Below are 14,385 nucleotides of genomic sequence, written 5' to 3'. Positions count from 1 at the left end.
GTCATTTTTTTTTACCGTCATACATGCTTGCTTCCAACATGTTTGCCGTTCTACATGCTTGCCGCCCTGCATTTTTTCCTTCAAAAGTTATGCAATAGATCTTATACAGTTAACAGTCTGACTCGTCAAATAAATCTGAAATTCACATCACTTGTATGAATTTTAAAACTATACACGTGAACATTCTGCATGGTGCTAAGCCACTCGTGGATGTCTTTTTTGGAATGTATCTTCCTGTATCATCGAATAGTGATGGAACGTTACAAAAAAGAAATTTCAAGTTTATTAAGATATTCATTTATTTTATAAGTTTCATGGAAGTCAATTCGTTATTACATACCCAAGCCCTGACTTCAATTTAGAACTAAAAAGTATTTCTTTATTTCTTAAAATAGCAATGCCATGTCAATATTTACTGTATAAGGTCTATTTTATACCTTTTGACGGCGAAAGTGATGGGTGGCAAGTATGTAACACGGCAAATATGTTGGAGACAAACATGTACGACGGCAAAGAAGCTTGACGGCGTGTTTGCAAGATGCAAAAGAGAGCGAGGCGAACGTGTTTGAGGCAAATTCTCCTAGAACCGTAATTGTCCTTATCAATAATACTTATAAAGGATATATATTCACTTGAAAGATGATGCCATCCCATCAAAGTGGCCAAATCTGCCAAGCTACCTCTCATCACCATCACACCTCCCCAAGACCAACACAGGTATCAACTAGGACCAAAAGAATGCATTTGAGAATGACAGACAAGAAGCTCTGGAGTATGCAATATTTATGGAGGAGATCGTTCCATCATCACAAGATCTCCTTGGAATCATTGCCCTCAGGGGTTATTGTTGCTGAAAACTGCTAAAGTTGCACTCGTCAAAATTATACATTAAGATATGAAAGGGCTAGTCATTGCATCTTGCCTGGAGGTGGAAGAATACACATCCTTCTGGATCTTCTGTAACAACATCGAACTAAATAAGAGCTTAGTATCACACTCCATAAATTTAGACATTAAAATTAACTCCTGTAACTGAAGCTATCAACATTTCATCCTTCTGGGTTCCACGGACAGGAAAAGAAACATTTGACATTCGTGAACAGCTTCTTAATTTCTTCAACTTTGCAGCAATGGATCAGGTTGAATCTTCAAAGCTCTCCTTCACTATGGGACAGATGACTCATCTCCTCTAAATTAAAATATATTATTTTTTACATCTTCCCGTTGCTTTGATATGGCACAATCTCATTTTACAAATCTAAATTTCTAAAACGTTTCTATGATTAACGATAACAACAATGGCTTGTAGTTACCAAGAACTAATTTACATAGTACACGCATCAATTGAAGATATCTGCCTCTAATATAATAAAATGATTCTAGTTAATATAAAAACAAAACTATAAGTTCATCGTCTTATCAGTTGTTTTGCCCGTACCAACAAAAATGATTTAGTGAATATACTTAGTTGTACTTCAGTGAAAAACTTTTTATTTATCAAAATCCAAAGCATACTGTTTAAACGTGGCTAGTTTCCTTATTTGATTTATGGATCATACAAAGCCGAAAAAAGAATAATTACTAAAATCTTACCCTGAGAGTAGATCAATATGATATGCAAATGGAGAACATTACGAGGAAATCTCCCCGCTATATAACTTCATCTTCAGGATTTTCAACTCCACCAAGGAATATTATTTATATTGGTGGAAATATATCACAATAATTATCCAAAAATTGCTATGTCTGCACATCTCTCAAAATATAAAACTATGATAGTAAAATAATAAAAATAAATGGTCAACTACCGTTAGTTATCAAAAGTTATCATAATAACTTCAACTAGAAATGAAATTCGTTCATAAATTAAATAAACGTATGAGGAAGTGAGATACGTTCATTAATTTAGCAATAATCAGGGATTCTTTTTACACTAAATGTAGTAATATTCTAGAATCACTTTACTTGAGGACATTATGATAGTTATTGATAAGTAACATTAATTGAATATTTACTCTTTATGTTATCCAATACCCAGTAAAATACTATCAACAACTTTCAAATCAGCTAACTGCTTCTCAACCTATATTTCTAAAATTGTCGGTAAACTTTTCAACGTTATCATGAAGAATTTTGCGTTGCTTACTGAAGATAAAATATTTGGCATCATTAGTACAACAACAGAAACATTGCCAAACTTCATTCGACCAAACAGATGATTGTGCTTCCAATATTATATTTTTATCGTTACATACGAAGTAAAAACTATTTTTAAACTAATGTAAAGAAATATGCTCAATGAATATCGAAAATAATTTAAATTAAGTTTTTATTTGTATTTGTATAAAATGAAATTATTAAGTTAAAAGGATAAATATAATTTAGGATAAGTTAAGAAATTGATAAATTGAAAACAAATAAAAATTGGATAATCCCAAATGAAAGATAAGCACCTACATATTTGAAACCAACACAAAATTTTGCAGGAATAAACTTATTTTCAAGTGGATGTCTAATTTTTGTCTTGCTTAAAATTTGGTTCAATCTTATAAACGAGGTACAAATATCCAAAATCTAATAAATAAGAGGCAAAACATTGAACAAAATATATTTATTTTTATTTTTCATAAACATATCAGAAAGGACTTTGATTTATTTTAAATAAACAAAATATTAAATAATTCATTGAACTACCCTTGATTAAGGATAATAATTAATAATTAGATACATAGAAAAGGATACCCAAATATGAAGATACATACTCGGTTATTATTAAACATAAAAATGAGCGATAATAAGTGAAAATTTATAAGGAAAATCCATAATATTTCATTTTAAGAAAGTATAATACACCAAAAGCTCCTCCCAGAATTATACATTTAGTATATCGAGAAAACCCTCCTTTATATAAAGGCACTTGACTGAGAAATTCTCCTATTTGCTCAATCTTGTCGGATTCCTTTAGTTTCCATATTTTGCAATATTTATCCAGAGAGATAGAAACAAATGTGAACTCATCGATTTTAATCACTGAAGTAACAGTATCTTTATGGCTTAAATGCTTATAGATATTACTTCCAGATTGTATTAATAGATAACCGTCAAAAGAGCCGAAAATATCAACAGATTCACTCATTTGAACATGAGATGCAACATCACGTAAGTTAACCTTGAAATTACTCATGTTAACGTGGAAGAAATGCTCGATAGAATCCATTTCTCGAAGATATGGGTATGAATCGAGCTCATTAGTTTCATTTATATTCACTTTCATGTTGCTTCCGTCTTCAAATCCAAGAGTCACAATGCCATGTTTGTACCCCGAGTTCCAATCAATCCCAATTAAACTATTTCGTGCAGACTTAAGCTTACCATAATAATTGTAGCTTAAACCGTTATCACTTGAGGAGGAGGAACTATTCTCATCATCTTCACTCCTGCTTGAATTTGACATAGTTTCGTCATTATCTTGGGTCTTTTCACCTTCACATTTATCGTCGCATTCAGAATTGATGTCTTCAGAAAGGGGCTTTGCGGAAAGCAATTTAGAATCGTTAAACCAAATTCTCTTCCTTTCTTGTGATCCATTTGAATACAAAATTACAGAAAATAGTTCTACTTTGCTGAAACAAGATAGAATAATTGAATCATCATTGTCTCTCCACACGGAATTAATTTCAAATTCCATTTCGTTTTGAATATCAAATTTATTTTTCTGCACAGCTTCATTATCGGAGAGTGCATACAAATACACGTGAGGAGCCGATAAAATGATCCAATTTCTATCGTCCCCTCCTGGAATATTCAATATGGACGAGATTTGATTTTTTTCTTCGATTTTCTTTTCTTTTTTTATCCTTAACTGCAATCTTGAATCTGGTGTGCAAAAATTTAAACTTTCATCGATATAATTTATAGATTTAAATCCATAAGACAATATATCAGGTTTATACGGCATGTCATGAGCTTTAACAACCATATGATCGATGATTTCGTTTGAAAGAATAAAGTATTCCTCGTCATGAGAATTATTTCTTACAATTCTTGAGTTACGGTGATATTGAATATTCAAATTTGAATCCAGCATGATCTGAAAAAACTCTTCCTTTGATAAGTACTTGTGAAAATCTCCTTTTTTATAGAAAATCAAGTTCTCTTTGTCAGCACCATTTATTTTATAGTCCATAACCAAATTGTTCATTTCTTTAACTCCTTTGCTATTTAACCTAAGGTCAAAAGTTACAAGACCTGTTTCATTATAGCTTCCATAACATCTGAATGTATCACCTTTATTTGGCAATGATTTCAAAATCAATTCATTTATCTTATGACCGCATAATTCTTCAGATATTTTTTCCAATGAATTAGTATCCGAAGAATACTTCCATAGTGCCAATATAACTCTGCTACCCATAAAAAAATATCCATTATTATAGTCAATAAATGTTACAGGTGAGCTGAAGTCATTGTCTGGATCAAAATACTTCTCAGAAGTCAATATGGGGGTGTAAGTTTTGATGTCTGAGTCTATTTTTGGCCGCTTTCTTATTCTATTATGAGTCTCTTCAGGTATTTGATATATCTCAAACGTGGCATCTTCTCTCGGATAGATGAATATTCCTTTGGCTCTTGATATTGGAACGATGAAATTCAAATATTCAAAGTCAGATGTGACATGGGTGATCTCTCTCAAGTCATATATTTCTCTAAGTTCCTCGTTAAATCTAAAGCTTACTAGCCTGTTTTTATTCGTTGTTAATATGAATATATTCTCTTGAAACATGAGAGCCTGACAAAGTTCTCCTTCTTTGTTGATCAATTTAATGCAAAAAGATACCTGGGCTTTATTTATAAAACGAATCCAACCAGAATTATAGCCTAAGACTTTTTTACCTTCATATGAATCCATACAAATCACAACATCATCTTCAAAAGTTGGAATTTTGTATTTTCCCGAAAGGCTATGGTATCGATGATTGACAACATGATTAAAATAGTAATAGAAATTTGAATTAAATGATTTAAATTCAAAGCATCGAATACAACCATCTGAGCATCCAATTAATATTTCAGATTCCGATAAAAATGATAATTTATTTCCTGTAAGAGTCAATGAAGGTGAGCCAAGTTTCCAGCACTTTTTCAGCGTCAATTTTATATCAGCAATATAAACATAGCCCTCAGTATCAGAGCAACTGACAAGTATCTCATCATTTACATTCAATTTGACAACAATATCACATATGGCACCTTTACAACATAGCCCTTTTTGGGATACCTCATTATCAATAATATTTACGCGCAACAATTCGCCTCCCCATGTTCCCACTAAAATTGAAGATTCATTGACTGGAGTACCACAGGATATGGGTAATGAGTGAGAGAATTTACCAGTCATTTTAAATTTTCCTAAAGTTGAAGAGAATACAAAAAAATTACCATCAAGTCCAGTAGACACAATACTCCTTGACAACGGCATCAAAAATATGCTAGAAACGGGCTTGAAATGGATTTGTGGATGATTAGATACATTTATCCTTTTATTTATATCCCAGAAAGATACTGTTCCATCTTGTAGACCAACAGATATTACTTCACTCCCTTGAACAAATGATAAGGAGGTCACAGGGGAATGAACGTAGAGACCAAACATAGTTTTAGCTGTTTGCTCAACGATGACACAGTCATCTGTCCCATAAATCCATATATCCTCATAAGTAGCCGCACACAAAATTGCAAGCTTACTAAAACTTGTCATTCTTTCAATGTCTGGAAGCTTCATCGAGATGTCCTTATTCAAAATTTCGAGCATGAGAAATGTTGAATTGTCTTTTACTCTATCATGGTTCATCTCCAAAAAACATGTGTGCCCCAAACCATCCACTAAAGACGAATTTATCCCGTGTTGATAGGTGAGCATAGGGTTGTTAACTAAGGATTCTGAGTAGGTTTGCAAAAAGTTTAGTAATTGTTTGTCAGCTATTTTTGATATCACGCATTGGTGATAAAAATACTCCATAGAATCAACTCCATTTTTCGCCCAATAATAAATAAAAGACAAATCCCTCAAAAATGAATTATTACCCATGGAAATACATAATTGAAGAAGAGAATTTAATAAATATGGATGAATGTAATCAGAATTCTTGACATCCTCTTCAAACTCCATCAGATAGTACTTGAATAACAAGCTTCGATATTTATCTTCCTTAATATAGTTTTTAAGAAAGCCATTTTTAAAAGAATCTTTGAGGAAAAAACCTTTTTTTAAGCGAGGGCTCCATAAAAATTTCTAGTCTATTAAGAGATCTAAGGAGTGATATAGAAGAAACTGTCTTTCCTAAAATATTCTGAGTGGCTCTCATAAGTTGATTGAAGGATGGACCTTCACATTCATTTAAAATATTAAGAATTGGCTCAAGGATATGACTATCTTCATCATCTCTTTCAAGAATAAAATGATATAAATCCTGAAGATTTCCAGGTAAATGTTCTTTTATCATTTTTTTTTTCATTCCCATTCACTATTGCATCGGAGGATACAAGAACTGAGCATAGTGTTTTGAGGTATTTAATATTCCCAGATTCTTTCTTGGATGCAACTAATCGAAGCACATTATTAAGAGGAGCCTCAGTTAATACTTTATCCCCCATTTTCTTCAAAAAGTTAACAACTAGCTCTTTCTTTATTTTCATATCTTTAATACCATCTAAAGAAACAAATGCATCCAAATGATATTTTTTTGCGCCTTGACGAGAGATGCTTCTTCATGAGATAGTCAGATGTATTAGACGAAACAATAATACGAACTCCAGGAGGGAACTTACAATAAGGTATCCAAGAGACGTTATCTTTCGGTGGCTCGTCAACAATAATACAAACTAATTTTCCACATGTTTGAATTTGACTGATTAATTTTGCAACTCTTATACAGGACAAGTAGCTATCATCTTTAGAGCTTTGAGTGTAATCATCAATGTTAATTTTGGAATGAAGTTGCAGAATTTGATGCTCCAAATACTCCATGATACAAAAAGAATCCATGACCCCATCAGAAAAAAATGGAATGACGATTACATCTGACGTATTCGACAGAATAGTTGCCAGTTTACAAAGAAAAGCTGTTTTGCCTGTGCCCTGAACTTAATACATTTGAATTCATTTTTATGAGATAAAATGATTTCGGTCATCTTTTCAAGTTCTTTAGTCCTTCCAATAAACTCTTCAGTCTCTTTTGAGATAAAGGAACTCATGAAATCGATACGAGTGACCAATTTTTTAGATACAATGTCCAATATATCTTTCCAAAGTCTGTCGATAACAGTCCTCACAAAATCTTCATCAAAGTGAGAAAAAACAGGATTTGAGTTACTCTTACTTAAGGATGAAGCTCTATAATTTTCATAAAGTGGGCAACCTGAATTTCTTATGTCTTCCTTAAGTTGGTTTAAAGCCCCACTTTCTTCCGAATTAACTGACTCACGAAATTGTGAGATGTCATTTTCACACTTAATCAAACTCAGAGTTAAAGGATCTCTAAAATAGAAATGAGCTCTTTGCCACCCTCTAAGTCTTATTTCCAATTCTGTAATAGATATAGAATTTTCCTTAAATTTTTCAATAACGGCTTCATTGCCAGATAAAAATTGTTTTTCTATTGGTAGTGAGTATCTTGGTTTCCACCCATATCTCTCACCAAGAAAGCAGATAAATATATCTGACTCTTGAACACGTTCTAAGCAATATCTTGTCATGCATGTTTCTAGACTATGATCCTCAGGAATACCCCATCTTAAATCTAGAGGTGTTATTTCTACATTAATGTTCCGACATCTACGCCTAAGCTCTGGAAATACACAATAGTTTAATAAGTTTCTTTCACCAAACATATCCAAAAAAGTTGAAGATACAAAAATTTTAACTCTAGTCCATTTTATTTGAGATTTTGGACGAGCAATTGGAGTAATGAGAGGCTTTTTGTTATAAATTTTATACTTGGAATCAATACTTTCAACTTCTTCCAGTTGGGATTGCCCTGAGCTTAATTTGGATAATGTCTTCAATGCAGCGTCTCCAAATCCCGATATGCAAACATTTCGACTATTACTTTCTAAGGGGAACAGATATGGCAAACTTCCATCAATCGTCAATAATGCTAAATTCATTGTAGATGAATTAACTGATATACGACGGTAATAGTCGATAAACTTAATAAATTTATCAAGTGTATCTTTTTTCGGAGGGTTTCGGAAAATTAGAATCAAATTGTCTATTTTTTGTTTGTCCTTAATACTATACAAGTAGTTTCTAACCATTTCAAGACTTCCAAATTTTTCCCACAAATGCTGACAATAATCATGAATAAACATAGAAAAAAATTCTTTAGTTAATTTTCTCCTTCCATGCTCCTCTACTCCATTCTCGCCACAGCTTAGCAGCTTATATGACTTACAGGCTTGTGCAATCACTAAACCAGTGAATAAGCAGATAGCATTGAATCCAATTAATCCATAATCTTTCCAAACATGATCTATGCTTTCATAATTGACTAAAAATATTAAAGAGTGTCCCTCAATAGGTGACAAATTTCGTAAAATTGATGACTGAATAGTTTCCTGTAAAACATTTTTCAATTCAGATGAAAAATCTAAATCTGTTTGACTCCAAATTTCCTTAATACTATTTTTTTCCTTTTTCCGTCTCCTCATTATCCTAAGCTTTCGTTCTGATCTTCCTCCAATTTCATCCAACGCATTATACGCGTATAGATACTGATGCAGAAAGACTTTGGAAGATCCTATAGCACTTAGATTCTTAACACTGTAAATGATATCCTTTAACTGATTCTCATTAATGCCAGATAAGACCATATTTCTTAAATTACGAATTATAGACAAATATGGTATTTTTTTGCTCAAAATCAGATCGTGCCATACTTGAGGCTTGTTACCATGTCTACATATTATAAGGAAATATAATACAATTTTTTTAATCTATAATGATTAATTAATCAAATGAGTTGAATTTATACATACAGAGAAACTTGAGTTTCCCAAGTGAATGGAATTTGTAAACGCATCCTTTTTCCAGCGTTCTCCGGTTGAAATTTCCCTTTTAATTTTAGTTTCTTAAATTCGTCTTCCGACATGGGATACTTTTTTCCTAAAAGACCCATTACAAACTCTTGAGGATGATGAATATGCAATAACCTTATGAGCCTTTTAATATTGAAACTACGAGATGATGGAAGGTTCAAATCATCATTGTTGTCGTCATCTGATAGTACTACGTCCTCAGTGTTTGATGAATTCTTTTTCTAAATAGACAAAAACTTTTTAGATAACAATTTGTCAATTAATTAAATAAATCATTACCTTTTTTGAACATCCTTTTTGGTGATATTTGGCAAGTTGATATTCGTCAAAATCAGAAAACTTCTTAATCATTGCTTTTCTGAGCATAGAGGGAAGTGAGGATTTATTTTCCAGCTCAAAAGATGCAACAAAATCAGCAATGGATACCCATTCACTTGGAGTCATTATACATTTTTGAAAGTAATCACAATAATACGTTTTATATACATTACCATGGAAACTGGCAAAAGAAAGAAGTAATAACGATACTGCTCGAAAATTACATTCCCGTCGACAGTATAAAGCTAGCTAAAGAGAAAAATATATTACATTTTAGGTACCCCAAACTATGACTTTCATTATTTGTACCTTAAGAATAAAGACGGGATCCTGAACCACCAGTTCATAACAAAGACTAAGTATTTTTTGTCGTATAAGATCTTCGGGCTCGTGCAATTTGGGATTGGATAACAGCGAAGTTGTACATATTTGCATGAGTTCAAACTGAAAAAGAAGGAAAATGCTTAAAATTTAACAAAATCTCAATTTACTTATTATTGTAGACCTTTTTAAGTAGAGCAGGATCTGGTTTTGGAATGGAAATTGGAACTTCTGAAAATCCTTTGAGTAAACTTGGTTTCTCTATCTTTGGATATTCATCCTGGTACATCTCCACTTCAGCTGGTTCATCCAGTATCTCCTCAAAGAATTCAGTTTCTTTATTGAAGGAGAGGGACCTAGTTTCTTGAATTTCCATTCCTTGGAACTCGGTGTCTGTGTCAGTCTTACCATTGATATCCTCCACCACATTCTTTGTGGTATTTCCTTGACTAAGATCCAGAAGAAAGGTGTTATGTAGAGGAATCTTGGTAGATGTCAATATTCTATTTTTAGTGGAGTTGGAAGAAAGAAATGAATTTTCAAGTTGAGGTGATATTCTTTCATTTTGTTTCAAGTATCGATTTTCCAAATTCAGCAAGTGACTCTCGTGTGACATATTGATATTTCGTATAAACAGAATAGAATCTGAATGGTTGTCAAAGTCTATTATCTAGGTATATAAATTATAATATAATAAGTTAACGGTCCCCTGCTTATTTCTCAAGAATCTATTAATGAGTAATCACTTTACAATAATAAAAAATACATAGGAACCATAAGGTAAGAATATTATAATTTACTTAAATATTTCTAAGGCATGGGGCTCGTTCTGATGATGAATGATTCATTAATTAATTTATTGGCATGGAGACTTACTCAAGCGTAGAAAACAAAGGCTGAAGTAGTGTTGCTAACCCTTTACTACTAAACAGAGGGAAAAAAGACTTTACTACTACTATCTAATAGTAATAAAGTTATATCTAGGTACGTACGTTGGTCGTTGCTTGGGAGGGCAGGCAAGGAGAAATTGCGTTAAGATTATAATATTTGCGCATATTTCGTCACGTTGCGTGTGTTTCGTTTATGAATTATTTGTTAGACAAATAGAATAATCAGTCTATTGATTATTTATAATAGGCTGCAGAGTTTTCAAGTCAACCCATTTCATTGCCTATTTGTACTTATTTCGACTCACATCATTCTTAATAGAGTTGGTGAACTAATATTGTGATAGGATACAATTCAGCTCCAGGAACGCATCAATTCTTAAGCTACATAACATTGCTAGTAATAATATGTCCCATGAGCTTGTGAAAAGACAGTAAGTGCTTAAAAATCATAGTAAATATATTATTGGGTCTATTTTCTTTCTTTTTTGAATCCTCCTTAATAGTTTTCTTATTATTCCAATAGTAAAATGTCAAATCCAATGGATGTACATTCATTCTTTCGAATCCCTCCTTTTTTCTACATGCACGTTGTGGATCAAACCACAAATGTTACATCCGTTGAAACTGGGCCACAAACCTACCATGTGAAGGAACACGACGTTGTCCTCCTCCCTCCCACCCGAATGGTCGTAATACCTCCAGGATCTTATTGTGTTGTATCAAACCCTGTTGTAACAAAAGATGGTACTATTGAGAAAGATCGCTTTGGCCAAATTAAGTTATCTCATGGAGATGAAGAAATTCGATTACAAAGAGATCCTTTTCCATTATATCCAGGAGAGAAATTGAAAGTTGAAGTGACGCCTTTAACAATCGTACATTCATCAAGTGCACTTCTTTTAAAAGTTATCAGAAATTTTACTGATGAAGACAAAACTGAGCGTGTTGCTGGAGATTTATACTTGTTCGAAGGTCCAGGAACTTATTTTCCTAGAAAAGAGGTAAATTCATTCATTCTGTTATATTATGTATTTCCAAAATATTAATATTTTTATAAATTTTGTTAAGGTTGAAGTTGTTAAAACTATTACTGCTACAGTCATACATGAGAATGAAGCTTTAAAACTGAGTGCTGCTCGTGAAACTTTAGACAGATCTGGTTGTAAGAGAGTGGCAGGCGAGGAATGGTTAGTAAGAAAACCTGGTGCTTATCTCCCTCTCGCGTATGAAAATATTCTTAGGATTGTTAGAGCTCATATACCACAAACAGATGTTGCTATTTTAGTCAAAGCCTATGGATCCTTTAAAGATACATTTGGAGTTGAACGGAAGAACGGAGACCAATATTTAATAACCCTTGAAGATACATCATCCTTCATACCCGATGTTCAAGAAGAAATTATGGGTACTGTCGAAGCAACTACACTTGATAGTAGACATTATTGTACCATTCTTAATCCGTATGGTTCAGATGGGAAACCCATGCTTGGACATCGGAAAATTATCAAAGGAGAAATTTCATTTTTTCTTAAGCCAGGAGAAATTCTTGAGGATGGTGTGAAGGAAGTTTACATTCTTGGTGAGGATGAGGGTATTGTCTTAAAGTCCTTGGTTAAGTACGAGGATAAGTCAGTCTCTCCCCCAGTAATGCGAAAACCTGGAGATAGATGGATGATAAAAGGAACTATGGAATATACTCCTACGATTGAGGTAGAAGTAATAGACGTAAGAAAAGCAATACCTCTGCATGACAATGAAGGAATTTACGTTCGAAACATTCAGACTGGTTCTATAAGATCAGTTATTGGTAAAACTTATATGCTTAAAGAAGATGAAGAACTCTGGGAGAAGGATCTATCACCCATGGTACAAATTTTGTTGAATAAAAATCGGGATGTTACAGCAGATAGAGGTGAATGGATTAATCCTGAAAAAGAAAAAAGAGCTGCTAAAACTGGCTCAACCCCAACAGTAGTTGAAGATGTCAATCTTACTCGAGTAATAACCTTTAAAGTTCCACACAATGCGGCAGTTCAAGTATATGACTATAAGAGCCGTCAATCAAGAGTAGTGTATGGTCCCGATTTAGTTATGCTTGAGCCTAATGAGGAATTTACTCAGTTATCTCTTAGTGGAGGAAAACCAAAACGGCCCAATCTTATCCGTTCACTTGCTTTACTGTTAGGACCAGATTTTTGTTCTGATAATGTCACTGTTGAAACTGCCGATCATGCTAGACTAGAGTTAAAGCTTTCCTACAATTGGCAATTTAAAGTTGAAAAGAATCAAGATAATGGAGCAAAGTTATTTAGCGTCCCTGACTTTATCGGAGATATGTGCAAATCCATTGCTTCAAAAGTGAGAGGAGCGGTCTCCTCAGTTTCTTTCGATAATTTTCATAAAAATTCTGCAGGGATCATTCGATCGGCCGTATTTGGAGACGAGACAAATAATTCGAAGGGCGTCTTGGAATTCCCCACCAATAACCTTATAGTTACATCCATCGATATCCAAAGTGTTGAACCTGTTGATCAACGAACACGAGATTCACTCCAAAAGTCTGTAACCCTCGCCATAGAAATTACAACTCAATCCCAAGAAGCTGCAGCTAAAAGAGAAGCAGAAATAATTGACCAAGAAGCCAAAGGTCGATTAGAAAGACAAAGAATCACAGATGAAGCACAGGCAGAAAAATCTCGAAAACAACTTTTGGAATTACAGGCTGATTGTGCTATTGTTGAGGCCATTGGTCACTCCAGCGCAGATGCTAAAGCTCAAGCTGAATCTAACAAAATTGAAGCTGAGGCTCAAATTGAAAATGCAAAAAGAAAAACTGAAGCTCTAGGTATTGAAGCTGAAGCAGAACTTACTCGCCTTAGAGAAGCTCGTGATGCCGAAATTGAGTATATTGAGAAACAAAACAAACTAGAAATAGATAAAAAAATGGAAATAATGAGGCTTGAAGTGGAAAAGTTTAAGGCAATGGTGAATGCTGTTGGACCTGAAACACTTCTTTCCATGTCGGCTCTTCCAAGAGAACATCAAATCCAGATGTTAAAGTCTTTGGGCTTGAAGTCAACACTCATTACGGACGGTAAAACACCCATTAATTTGATTGATGCTGCGAAAGGGCTCATTGGAGTCGGTCAAGAAACTGTGGCGGAATGAGAAAACATGATTAAAAATTTATACATTGTCACTGCGATTGATATCTCAGGCATATTTAATTGTTGCTTTTACCGATACTTGTTTATTTATATACTATTCACAGTTATGAGCTATATGCTTCATTTTTATTATAATTTTTATGCAATATGATACATTTAGCGATTCACATTATGATTATTTAAGTCTAATGATACTCAGTTTTTATGTTTTAATATGAAGTATTTAATCAATACAATTTTTACAATATTTGTCTTTTATTATAAACTTAGCAATCAATTAATGTACTTTCATCGGCTTGTAACAACAAAATCGAAGATACCGTCTGAGAATTAAGGTATTAAGTAAGCTCAATTAGACATTGAAAAAAACTAACACTTCTTATTTAGCAGCTATATCACTATTTATTAAGAGAAAATGAATCAAAACATTGGAACATAATATGTGTAAAATCAACAAAACCTCTCTATTATTGTTCAGCTGGCTAAAAAAATAGTTAAGTCATGTATTCTTTACAATTTATAGATATTTAATATATATCTTAGCAACCAATTGCTTAAGTGTTCATTAATAATGGATTCATCATATACGACTA

The 14,385-nt window shown here is 33.1% G+C and overlaps 2 protein-coding genes across 2 annotated transcripts; one reads left to right on the top strand and one right to left on the bottom strand.

The window, feature by feature from the left end:
- Nucleotides 1–2,596: 2,596 nt before the first annotated feature.
- Nucleotides 2,597–10,351, bottom strand: LOC121125565 (uncharacterized). Its single transcript, XM_040720761.2, is given in 9 exon segments — nt 2,597–6,271; nt 6,273–6,509; nt 6,511–6,744; nt 6,746–7,146; nt 7,149–8,956; nt 9,037–9,317; nt 9,376–9,663; nt 9,724–9,858; nt 9,920–10,351. Coding segments are annotated over 9 exon segments (7,281 nt in total). The 3' UTR covers nt 2,597–2,806.
- A 319-nt stretch (nt 10,352–10,670) lies between these two features.
- On the top strand, nt 10,671–14,037 carry LOC121125183 (major vault protein). Its single transcript, XM_040720318.2, has 3 exons — nt 10,671–11,056; nt 11,149–11,626; nt 11,694–14,037. The coding sequence occupies exons 1-3, from the start codon at nt 11,031–11,033 to the stop codon at nt 13,791–13,793; spliced, it is 2,604 nt and encodes an 867-aa protein (XP_040576252.1). The 5' UTR covers nt 10,671–11,030; the 3' UTR covers nt 13,794–14,037.
- The last annotated feature ends 348 nt before the right edge of the window (nt 14,038–14,385 follow it).

Source organism: Lepeophtheirus salmonis, chromosome 10 (genome assembly GCF_016086655.4).
Source record: "Lepeophtheirus salmonis chromosome 10, UVic_Lsal_1.4, whole genome shotgun sequence".
Classification (NCBI taxonomy): Eukaryota; Metazoa; Arthropoda; class Copepoda; order Siphonostomatoida; family Caligidae; genus Lepeophtheirus; species Lepeophtheirus salmonis.
The sequence above is the reverse complement of the archived record's forward strand: the minus strand, read 5'-3'. Positions and strand labels throughout refer to the sequence as shown.